This window comes from Helianthus annuus, chromosome 13, assembly GCF_002127325.2.
Source record: "Helianthus annuus cultivar XRQ/B chromosome 13, HanXRQr2.0-SUNRISE, whole genome shotgun sequence".
NCBI classification, from domain to species: Eukaryota; Viridiplantae; Streptophyta; class Magnoliopsida; order Asterales; family Asteraceae; genus Helianthus; species Helianthus annuus.
The window spans coordinates 85,741,918-85,754,844 of record NC_035445.2 but is presented as its reverse complement, the minus strand read 5'-3'; the positions used below and the strand labels follow the sequence as shown (position 1 = coordinate 85,754,844).

General features: G+C 41.3%; 1 protein-coding gene across 1 annotated transcript; it reads right to left on the bottom strand.

Annotated features, from left to right (window-relative positions):
* Positions 1 to 6,705: 6,705 nt before the first annotated feature.
* Positions 6,706 to 12,686, bottom strand: LOC110898458. Its single transcript, XM_035982035.1, has 2 exons — positions 12,097 to 12,686; positions 6,706 to 11,761 (listed from the first exon to the last, which is right to left on the bottom strand). Exon 2 carries the CDS (start codon positions 9,819 to 9,821, stop codon positions 7,233 to 7,235), a length of 2,589 nt encoding a protein of 862 aa, XP_035837928.1. The 5' UTR covers positions 9,822 to 11,761; positions 12,097 to 12,686; the 3' UTR covers positions 6,706 to 7,232.
* Between the last annotated feature and the right edge of the window lie 241 nt (positions 12,687 to 12,927).

Below are 12,927 nucleotides of genomic sequence, written 5' to 3'. Positions count from 1 at the left end.
GGGGATTAGCATTGCAATAGGAAAGTTGCATTTATATGTTGCTGCAACTAGAATAAGCCCCCAAGAGAGTAATCTTTCTACATTAAAAATCCCTATATTTTTTTGTAATGCGGGAGCGGATTAAAGAAGGGATTTATACAATATAAAACGAGTATAACAGTGTAAATTGACGGCTCCGCCGCAACGCGCGGGCTACCCACTAGTATTAATAATAATTAATAAAACTCTAATAAAACAAAATAATCAAAGAACCTAATTTGCAGCAAAAGCTCTCAAAGATTTCACGTCCAAAATTGCATGGTTAAAACCTTTTAACCCATGGACCATCTAATTTCTTGACCGCCAAGCTGCTGACCCGTTTGACCCGCCGACCCTTGACTCGTAAACAAACCTATTTAATAGAATCGATATATATCTTTAGAGATATATGTATTTTTAGTGATAAAATATTGTATTGAAATTAGAGATATCTCTTCCTAAAACTATGGAGAGGATTTGTATTATACATATTGTTTCAATGTAAATGAAGAGGCAACGACTATTCTCTTTCATGGTATCAAGTGCGGTATCGATCCTCCTGGCCTGAACCCTACCTCCGGCTCCTTCCCCTCTGTGCTTTCTTTTTTTTTCAGCCTTCATTCCCCTCCCTCTCCTCTTCGATAACACTATGGCCTCTCTTCACCCCCGCTGTCACCGTTAACAACATCCGCAACCTCATCCCTATCACCTTAGACATTGAATCCGGCCATTATACCTCCTGGTCGGAACTCTTTAAAATTCAGTGCACAGCTTTTCAAGTTTCTGACCATCTTAAGCCTCGTAATACAGCAACTTCTTCATCCGAAAAAGACAAGGAAAAGCCCTCGTACGGTGAATCATGGGAACGCCTTGATGCTATCGTGCTACAGTGGATATATGCCACAATCTCAACTGACCTCCTCCACACCATATTAAAACCAAACACTACAGCATATGATGCTTGGACAGCTCTGTCAAATTTGTTTCAAGATAATAAGGCCACTCGAACGATTGATCTCAACAATCGGTTTGCAACAACACGTCTAGATCAATTCACATCTGTGTCCTCATACTGTCAAGCAATGAAGGAAATTTTTGACCAGCTTACAAACGTCGGTTCGCCTATCACAGATGAACAACTAGTCCTGCAGATTCTCACTGGCCTAACGGAGCAATACGAGAGCGTTGCTCTTATTATTCAGCAGACAAAGCCCCTCCCGGATTTCTACGACACCAGATCTCGGCTGTGCATGGCTGAAACTCGTAAGATTAACCAGTCCAAACAAGCAGCCCAGATCGTTGGAACTGCCCTTTCTGCCACCTCAGAACGTGTTCCTCAGCGCCACCAGGATCATCGCAACGAGCAAACATTCAGTTCACCCGAAAACCGCGGTCGCGGACGGGGTAGGGGCCGCAGCCGTGGTCGTGGACGGTGCTATTCGACTCGGGGACGTGGTGGAAACTGGCCTTCATCCGGGACATCATCTCAGCAGCAGGCGGCTTATCCATGGGGTGCCCCATTTAATTATTGGGCCGCTCCACATCAGAATGTTAATTCACAGCAGTGGGCTCCATGGATGGTCCCCCCTTGTCCATATCCAACCGCACAGAAGCAACAGAATTCGGGCCAAGGCATACTCGGCCCACGACCAGCCCAATCATACGCTACAAGCCAGGCTGGTTCGTCTTATGCAGAAAATCTGACCCCTACGGACATCAACCAGGCCCTTTACAACATGTCCTTGAATCAACCGGACCAAAACTGGACTATGGACACAGGTGCGACTGATCATATGACTAAACATTCTAATAATTTCTCGTTGTTTTTTAATAATAGCATGTTTCGTCACATAGTAGTCGGTAATGGCAAAACCATCCCGGTTCGTGGACATGGCCACCAAATTTTACCGCCCCCTTTCCCACCCTTTAAACTAAATAATGTCCTTTACGCACCATCTTTAATCAAAAACTTGCTATCTGTACGCCGGTTCACTGCAGAAAATCAAGTTTCCATTGAATTTGACCCATTTGGTTTTCTTGTGAAGGATCTCAAGACCCGGACCCCTATCCTACGATGCAATAGTTCCAGTGATCTCTACACGCTGGATCCTACACAAGTCTCCAAGTTTACATCTCCTACCACTCTTGCTGCCGTCACTCAAGATACTTGGCATCAAAGACTCGGTCACCCGGGATCAAATTTATTACATTCTCTTAAACAATCTAAGTTTATTAATTGTAGTACTTTGAATTCTAAATTTTGTCAGTCATGCGTGTTTGGTAAACATATTAAACTTCCATTTATGAGTTCGGTTAATTTTACTTCTTTTCCTTTTGACATTGTTCACAGTGATCTATGGACCTCTCCCGTCTTAAGCGGTGGAGGTCACCGTTATTACATCTTATTTCTTGATGACTTTACCAATTTCTTATGGGCGTACCCTATTAGTAATAAATCACAGGTGTTCTCCATATTCACAACCTTTTCCAATCTTATTAACACACAATTTGAACGGAAAATTAAGCAATTTCAGTGTGACAATGGAAAGGAGTATGCTAATTCTCAATTTCAATTTTTTTGCAAACAACACGGCATGCACTTTCGTTTTTCTTGCCCACGTACATCCTCCCAAAATGGTAAAGCCAAACATAAAATACGAACCATAAACAATGTCATTCGCACTATTCTTGCACATTCGTCCGTACCAAACACTTATTGGCATCATGCCCTTGAAGTTGCCACATATATCCTAAACATTCTTCCTAGCAAGCTTCTACAACACCAATCCCCTACTGAACGTCTATACCTCTCTCGTCCTTCGTATGACCATCTTCGAGTCTTTGGTTGCCTATGCTACCCGTTACTCCCCTACACCACAATTAACAAACTTGAACATCGTTCAATGCCTTGTGTCTTTCTCGGGTATCCTCCCAATCACAGAGGGTACAAATGTCTTGACCTTACTACAAAGAAAATTATTATTAATCGCCATGTCATTTTTGATGAAACCACTTTTCCGTTCGCTAATCACCCAAAGCCGTCTCTAAACTCGTATGATTTTTTAAGTGATTCTCTAAACCCATCTTTTTGGTCACACATACAGTCTTCTCCTTCTTCCAATGTTCCTCCTCCAAACATTCTTCCTCATGTTACCACATCTCATGACACAAACTCACCCCCTTCTCCTTCCACACCTCACGGCCCAGACCCACCCCATTCCCCAACACCAACAACGGCCCAACCAACCCTTCTAATACCCACAACCCAATATCAAGCCCATCATCACCTCAACCATCGTTTCCAGCCCAAACCCCACCTTTATTCACCCGCACCTACTCCCGTTGGCCCAAACCTTCCAACATACCTCAAAATCAAATACCTACTGTTCAACCAAATATTCCTCATCCCCCACCTCCTCCTACTCAAACCCGTACCATACGCACTCGGTTTATGGACGGGATTTCAAAGCCTAAACAACCGTTCAATCTTCACACCACTGTCATCACTCCCCTACCCAAAACACCCAAAGAGGCCTTGTCCACACCGGATTGGTATAATGCTATGACTACTGAAATTAATGCTCTTATTAAAAACCAAACATGGGAATTAGTCCAACGCACACCGGACATGAATGTCATCCGCAGTATGTGGTTATTTCGACATAAATTCAGATCTGATGGCACCTTGGAAAGGTTGCTCGTTTGGTATGTGATGGGAGTACTTGATGTGCTAAAAATGGGTTAATTAAAACTAACTAAATTACCCTAATTCTCGACTCTCTAAGTTTTAAATTTATAAAACTAAGACTCTCTAAACCCTAAACCACACAACCGGCAAGTGTACCGATCGGTGTAGTATAGCCTAAGGAAGTCCGAGTATCGAACCCAAGAGACTCTACTGATTACGCTAATGACTCTATCTAGACTTAGACTGACACGACTTAACTAATTGTTTATTTGGATGGGGGGGGGGGTTTCTAAAAGTCCTAAATAAAATATAAAAATAATATTAAATAAATAGACGAACTAAACACGAACTCGAACGAAGACTGAACTCAAGGATGATGAAGGAACTACCTAGGCTAGACGCAAGCTAAACTCAGAATGGATTTCTATTCGATGATTTTGTGGTGTGGAACCGGGATCTTTAAATGCTAAACCTATTAAGACACCACTAAGCCCCTCAAACACTCTCAAAGGCGATTCTTGTGGCACTACCTAGACTGTTACGCTCACCGGCTTTCTAGATTTCTAGTCCGTCCTCTAGTTTCTTGAAAGTGCCTATGTAAGACGCTCTACTTTGCCGCGCGAACGTCTAAAGCAGCTATGGGTTTAATCTTGGTTTAATAGACAATTGAATGTTAAGTCCTTATAACTAAACCGAGACCTATTAATATCCTCGAGCCTTTCCGCGACGAGTCTAGCAGCACACTTGATTTTATTAAATTACCGAATATTGTTTCTAAGGTTACTTACGCGTTTTCACCCTAAAGGATTAATGACCTATTACGTGATATAGACACTCACCTAAATCAAGAACCCTAATCCGACTCTATTATGTGATAAAGACCGTCACCAAGAATCGAATGAAGCAATAAACAATAATCAAACAATCACAAGCACGCATACGCACCAAGTTAAAATACCATAGCGTTTACAATACAAGAAAGATCCACAACCACAACAAAAATCAAATAAAAATCCAAACTTTATTAAACTATTGTCATCACCTAGGTAGTTTATAAAATTTAGCCGACAATCATGGTCTTAAAAATAATAAAACTCGGTCTCAAACAAGAATTCATCGAATAAAAACAAAGAAACTAGAAAATAAGAGAAACTGAGTAGCAAAACCCGTTAATCCCTTGCTCTCCAAGCTTCCCGCTTGATGCCGATGATTCCCGCAAAACAAGCTTTAAATTTCGTCCCTGAGTATCTTCGTTCCTTCTGTGATCGTCCAATTCGTGCGTCTCTTCTCCTGCCCTCGTTCGTCTGATGCTTCTCTTCCTAAAGTCGGCTCCTCCTCAAAATAGGTCACCTCCAAAAAATATATATTTTCTTCTTTGCTTGCTGCCAAAGTTTTTGATTTGTTGTTGCTGCCGCCCCTAAAGAAACGAATAATGGGCCTGCCCCAATTAATGTTTGCCTTTTTAATAATTGCAGTTACTTCCTAATTGCCCCTAAAAGAAATAATATTCACTTTTAATTTTAATAATGTCTACTGTCGATGAATGTTATATATTGGGCCTCTCCTCATTCACGTGATTAACAGCCGCCAAAAAGTAAATCCATGGCCCATTCCCTCTAATTATTATATGCAGCTTTTTATTGCTAGAGATAGCGGGTTCGGCCCAATCACTGAAAATAGCGGTGATTTTAATTCGGTCACTGGCATCCTACTCTACTCAACTGGCTGGTCATTTCCATATTACTCGTTTTTGCTTCATTCGCACCAGGACCTGCCAAAACACAAAATCATATAATACAATACTAAAACTAAATAAAAACAAATAAAATCTATACAATAATTATACAATTTACACAGGACAAATATGTGTATTTTACCCACATCAAATATCCCCACACTTAACCTTTTTTCGTCCCCGAAAAAGAATTATGCAAACGGAATCATAGTCGGAATAATTATTCGGGACAAAAACTTATATTTCTTATTAAAAACTGAAACTTGTGTTAGCCGCGATTGCAAGTATTTTGATCCTCTTAAACCCAAACCCGGTTCCAAGCCCTTATCATGCAATTTAAGTTCAAGTACGGTAATATCCCCACACTTAACCTTTTTTCGTCCCCGAAAAAGAATTATGCAAACGGAATCATAGTCGGAATAATTATTCGGGACAAAAACTTATATTTCTTATTAAAAACTGAAACTTGTGTTAGCCGCGATTGCAAGTATTTTGATCCTCTTAAACCCAAACCCGGTTCCAAGCCCTTATCATGCAATTTAAGTTCAAGTACGGTCAATCTACCTAGGGTCTCACACTAAAAATCGCAGGTCCATCTACTCCCATCTCAAACTTATAGGACAAAAGGAACGATCACTGGACCAATTCCCAACCGTCTTATATCAAAACCAGGAGAGTTTACAATCAGATTTTTTTCTTTTTCTTTTTCTTTTTTTCATCGTGAGTCTAGACGGTGCTTTCCCAAAACAAGAGTCAGTCCGGCTGTAGAGTCGCTATCCCCAACCACAGACTACTTAGTTTCGGTATTTTTTATTTTTTTTTTCTTTTCTGCTTTGCACGGTCGATTTCACACACCCTAGCGGTAATCCGGCTGTAGAGTCGCTATCCCCAACCCAGACTACATAGGAATGGCTACTTTCATTTAGTTTCTAGCTCACTTTTTATTTTTTTTATTTTTTTTCATGATCACAAACTCTAACGGTTTTAACTTATAACGGTGCCCTTATGTTATTTTTGGCGGTTTCAATTTCCCCACTTTTCCTAGATGAGAACCCACTAGTAGACCGACATTAGGTATATTAAGATCAAAGGAACCTAGAACCGAACCAGACCTACCCGCATATCCCAAACTAGACACAAGCTCAATTAAATTATCTCATATTATTATTATTTGAACCCGAACAAAAACCCGACTTTTCTATCATTTTCCGTTTTTAATTTGCAAACTTCTTATTTCAAAGGACATTTTCTGATTTTTTAATTTTTTTTTTTTTTTGGATTTTTGAACTTTTTAATTTTTTTGTATTTTTCGATTTTTTATGACTCAAGACACTACTAACTAGACACTAAACGATAGTTCCCATCCCCACACTTAAACTCTACATTGCCCTCAATGTAAGATGGAAACCGACTCAAAAACTAAAAATAAATAAGAAATAAAAAAAACAAAGGGCATAAATGGAAAGGACTTAGCTGGTTTAATTCACGCGGATGCTCCAAAACTCTCGTCCAATCCAGCTCGATCGTATAGCATTTCATTCGCGATCGGCTTGACTCTAACTGGTATACTTGATAAATGCCTGATCTCTGATAAGCAGCTCCAAAATCACCCGAATGGAGATTGAGTACGGGTGGTACATATTCAAACCTGCATAAACAAAAACAAGCAATTCCAAAGCAATACCGACTCGACACAAACGACTGACTCAATATTACTAAATTAGACTCATGGTACACAATAAAAGACTCAATATACAAACTCTACAAATGATGCACAATTGTTCACGTACTTCATGGAGGATCATATAAGCGCAGCTCACCTCCATACCAACTCTTACGGGCTGCAGCACTATCACTCCTATCATTGCCCGTATCTCTCCAAACTCCCTCATATCTCTCACAATCTCTTAACTCGTCATCGGGCGATTTAAATCTAGATATTTCATATCTAAATCTATCCCCACACTGAGCCCTGCTTAGTGTCTCTATCCTAGATTCTAACCTCAATAACCTCTCCTCTATCTCCTCTACTCTCCTATCAGGTGGATCCCCACACTTGGGTTTTAACACCTTTTCTAGACTCGGCTCAGTCACCACCTCTTTCTCATCACTCTCAACCTTCTCATTCTCCTTCACTGAAGCGATCGCCTCAACTCCCTCACTCGACCCTCTCGCATGATTCACCTCGAAAACTACCGATTCGTCGCCCGCTCTAAGTGTAATTGTGCCTAAGAAGACATCTATAAGCGCTTTAGCGGTGTTCAAGAACGGGCGCCCTAAAATCAACGGCACTTTTTCATCAGCCTCCATATCTAGCACTACAAAATCCGCTGGAAAGACAAACCTGTCCACCTTCAGTAACAAATTCTCCACTATCCCACGAGGATACTTAACTGACTTATCCGCTAACGAGAGGGTCATACGAGTTGGCTTCAAATCACCAAGGCCTAGTTTTTCGTAAAATGAATATGGCATCAAATTAATACTAGCACCAAGGTCTGCCAACGCGTGGTTTTGAACATCACCACCAAACAAACACGGGATCGTGAATATGCCCGGATCAGTGAGTTTCTCAGGAAGTTTAGTCAAGATCACTGCAGAACAATCTCCATTCAATGGAGTACTAGAACACTCTATCCTATCCTTACGCTTGAGAAAATCCTTAAGGAACTTGGCGTATTTTGGCATGGATCTCAAAGCCTCTATGAACGGAAGATTCACCTTCAGCTGGGTGAACATCTCAAGAAATTTCTCGTATTCCCTAGAATATAACTGCTGCCTAGCACGGGCGGGAAACGGAAGACGGGAATAATCAATCACTGGCGGTGGCCTAGCCCTAACCGGCTGCTTCTCTAATTTCTTCTCAACCTGAGGCTCCTCGGTATGTGCGGTACTTGCTGGGTCTAGTCTATGTTGCACCTTACCTGGGGCCTCCATCTCTATCTCCTCATCTACCTCAGCGTCACTCTCTAACTTAACACTCTCTCTCGCGACTTCTCCTAAACTCATCCCACTACGAGTAGTGATGGCTTTCACAGAATGGTTAACCGGGTGAGTGGTACCTGAAAACTGACCAGAGGGGGACTCTCTCAACTGCCTAGCTATATCCCCTACTGACCTCTGAAGATCTAAAAGAGTAGACTCTTGATTTTTAAGCCGAAGTTCGTGGTTTCTATTCGTCTGCTCCTGATTTTTCATGAACGCCTGAGTCTGCGTCATCATCTGGGCGAACATCTCCTCCAACCTGTTCGTACTAACCTCATGAGTCTTTCCACTGCCTTGACTCTCCTGAGTCGTTCCTCCACTAGCAAACTGCCTACTCGAACCACTATACTGACCACTATGATATAAATCAGTCCCCCTACTTTGATACTGACTCGATGGAAAACCAGGGGGATCGCCAGAAGGGCGATATCCACTACTACTACCACTACCCTGCCAGCTGGAGTTAAAAAGATTATTATTATTACTAAATTGACCCCTAGACTGACCAGCTATGAACTCAACCTGCTCTAGAGTAAGAGTGGGACAATCGAGCGTGTCGTGACCTCCCCTACAGACCTCACACCTATCAACTCTCTTCTTAATCTCACTCAGCTCTCGCCTAATCTCTTCCCTCAACTCCTCTCTAACTCTCTCGATCATAGCAGCAGCTACCGATGGATCCAAGCTAACTTGGTTTACCCCTCGACCGGCCGGGGAGGTACGAACAGGAATGCAAATCCTACTGGTAGTGCTGTAATCCATGTTAGAATGGGCAAAACTTTGAAACAAATCGTTACACTCAGCTACTGTCTTCTTGCCCATAAGTTGCCCTCCTGCTGAAGTATCGAAACGAGCTCTAATCTCAGGAGTAAGACCATTGTAGAATTTTTCAACTAACGCCCAATCAGACAAACCATGCTGCGAACAACGGGAAAGAAGCGTCTGAAAACGCTCCCACGCCAAGTGGTACGGCTCATCAGGCTCCATGCGGAAGGAGTGGATCTGATCACGAAGGCGAGACGCCTTGGCTGGTGGAAAGTACTTGGCTAAGAAAGCATCGCGAAGACCTGCCCAAGTGGTGAAAGTGCCCGCTGGCTGTGAATCGAACCAGACGGCTGCGCGTCCAGCGAGTGAGAATGGAAAGATCTGAAGAAATCGAGCATCGAGGTTCACCCCCTCAATGGAGAAGGTGCTGCAAAGGCGAGTGATGCGATTGATGTGAGCGGGTGCATCCTCGTCGTCACGTCCGTAAAACTGGCATGAATTGGTGATGGCCGTCATGATGTAGGAAGGAATCCGCCAAGACCTATCATTCGGGATGTTCGGAAGGGTGATGGGGGAATTCGCACCGGTGAAACCAGCGGTCGCCTGCTCGTAAACTGTGCGATTCGCCATAATGAGTGGTGAAGAATTGGGTGGAGATGAAGAGGAAGAAGACTAACAACTGACTCGACAAACTAAAACAAAAGGAAACAAATAAATCTAGACTCCTACGACTCAACCAAACGAACAAATAGCACGTAGCACGTATAATGTCAAGCAAGTTCAAACAAAGTAATCAACGCAATCGCCAAGAGTCCCCGGCAACGGCGCCAAAAACTTGATGTGCTAAAAATGGGTTAATTAAAATTAACTAAATTACCCTAATTCTCGACTCTCTAAGTTTTAAATTTATAAAACTGAGACTCTCTAAACCCTAAACCACACAACCGGCAAGTGTACCGATCGGTGTAGTATAGCCTAAGGAAGTCCGAGTATCGAACCCAAGAGACTCTACTGATTACGCTAATGACTCTATCTAGACTTAGACTGACACGACCTAACTAATTGTTTATTTGGATGGGGGGGGGGTTTCTAAAAGTCCTAAATAAAATATAAAAATAATATTAAATAAATAGACAAACTAAACGCGAACTCGAACGAAGACTGAACTCAAGGATGATGAAGGAACTACCTAGGCTAGACGCAAGCTAAACTCAGAATGGATTTCTATTCGATGATTTTGTGGTGTGGAACCGGGATCTTTAAATGCTAAACCTATTAAGACACCACTAAGCCCCTCAAACACTCTCAAGGCGATTCTTGTGGCACTACCTAGACTGTTACGCTCACCGGCTTTCTAGATTTCTTTTCCGCCCTCTAGTTTCTTGAAAGTGCCTATGTAAGACGCTCTACTTTGCCGCGCGAACGTCTAAAGCAGCTATGGGTTTAATCTTGGTTTAATAGACAATTGAATGTTAAGTCCTTATAACTAAACCGAGACCTATTAATATCCTCGAGCCTTTCCGCGACGAGTCTAGCAGCACACTTGATTTTATTAAATTACCGAATATTGTTTCTAAGGTTACTTACGCGTTTTCACCCTAAAGGATTAATGACCTATTACGTGATATAGACACTCACCTAAATCAAGAACCCTAATCCGACTCTATTATGTGATAAAGACCGTCACCAAGAATCGAATGAAGCAATAAACAATAATCAAACAATCACAAGCACGCATACGCACCAAGTTAAAATACCATAGCGTTTACAATACAAGAAAGATCCACAACCACAACAAAAATCAAATAAAAATCCAAACTTTATTAAACTATTGTCATCACCTAGGTAGTTTATAAAATTTAGCCGACAATCATGGTCTTAAAAATAATAAAACTCGGTCTCAAACAAGAATTCATCGAATAAAAACAAAGAAACTAGAAAATAAGAGAAACTGAGTAGCAAAACCCGTTAATCCCTTGCTCTCCAAGCTTCCCGCTTGATGCCGATGATTCCCGCAAAACAAGCTTTAAATTTCGTCCCTGAGTATCTTCGTTCCTTCTGTGATCGTCCAATTCGTGCGTCTCTTCTCCTGCCCTCGTTCGTCTGATGCTTCTCTTCCTAAAGTCGGCTCCTCCTCAAAATAGGTCACCTCCAAAAAATATATATTTTCTTCTTTGCTTGCTGCCAAAGTTTTTGATTTGTTGTTGCTGCCGCCCCTAAAGAAACGAATAATGGGCCTGCCCCAATTAATGTTTGCCTTTTTAATAATTGCAGTTACTTCCTAATTGCCCCTAAAAGAAATAATATTCACTTTTAATTTTAATAATGTCTACTGTCGATGAATGTTATATATTGGGCCTCTCCTCATTCACGTGATTAACAGCCGCCAAAAAGTAAATCCATGGCCCATTCCCTCTAATTATTATATGCAGCTTTTTATTGCTAGAGATAGCGGGTTCGGCCCAATCACTGAAAATAGCGGTGATTTTAATTCGGTCACTGGCATCCTACTCTACTCAACTGGCTGGTCATTTCCATATTACTCGTTTTTGCTTCATTCGCACCAGGACCTGCCAAAACACAAAATCATATAATACAATACTAAAACTAAATAAAAACAAATAAAATCTATACAATAATTATACAATTTACACAGGACAAATATGTGTATTTTACCCACATCAAATATCCCCACACTTAACCTTTTTTCGTCCCCGAAAAAGAATTATGCAAACGGAATCATAGTCGGAATAATTATTCGGGACAAAAACTTATATTTCTTATTAAAAACTGAAACTTGTGTTAGCCGCGATTGCAAGTATTTTGATCCTCTTAAACCCAAACCCGGTTCCAAACCCTTATCATGCAATTTAAGTTCAAGTACGGTAATATCCCCACACTTAACCTTTTTTCGTCCCTGAGTATCTTCGTTCCTTCTGTGATCGTCCAATTCGTGCGTCTCTTCTCCTGCCCTCGTTCGTCTGATGCTTCTCTTCCTAAAGTCGGCTCCTCCTCAAAATAGGTCACCTCCAAAAAATATATATTTTCTTCTTTGCTTGCTGCCAAAGTTTTTGATTTGTTGTTGCTGCCGCCCCTAAAGAAACGAATAATGGGCCTGCCCCAATTAATGTTTGCCTTTTTAATAATTGCAGTTACTTCCTAATTGCCCCTAAAAGAAATAATATTCACTTTTAATTTTAATAATGTCTACTGTCGATGAATGTTATATATTGGGCCTCTCCTCATTCACGTGATTAACAGCCGCCAAAAAGTAAATCCATGGCCCATTCCCTCTAATTATTATATGCAGCTTTTTATTGCTAGAGATAGCGGGTTCGGCCCAATCACTGAAAATAGTGGTGATTTTAATTCGGTCACTGGCATCCTACTCTACTCAACTGGCTGGTCATTTCCATATTACTCGTTTTTGCTCCATTCGCACCAGGACCTGCCAAAACACAAAATCATATAATACAATACTAAAACTAAATAAAAACAAATAAAATCTATACAATAATTATACAATTTACACGGGACAAATATGTGTATTTTACCCACATCAGTACTCAACAGATTGATATTGACTGTGGTGAGACGTTCAGTCCCGTTGTCAAACCCGCTACTATTCGGACTGTGTTGACGCTTGCTTTATCTCAATCCTGGTCGATTCACCAGTTGGACGTCACCAATGCATTCTTACATGGCCATTTGAGCAAAACCGTGTACATGTACCAAC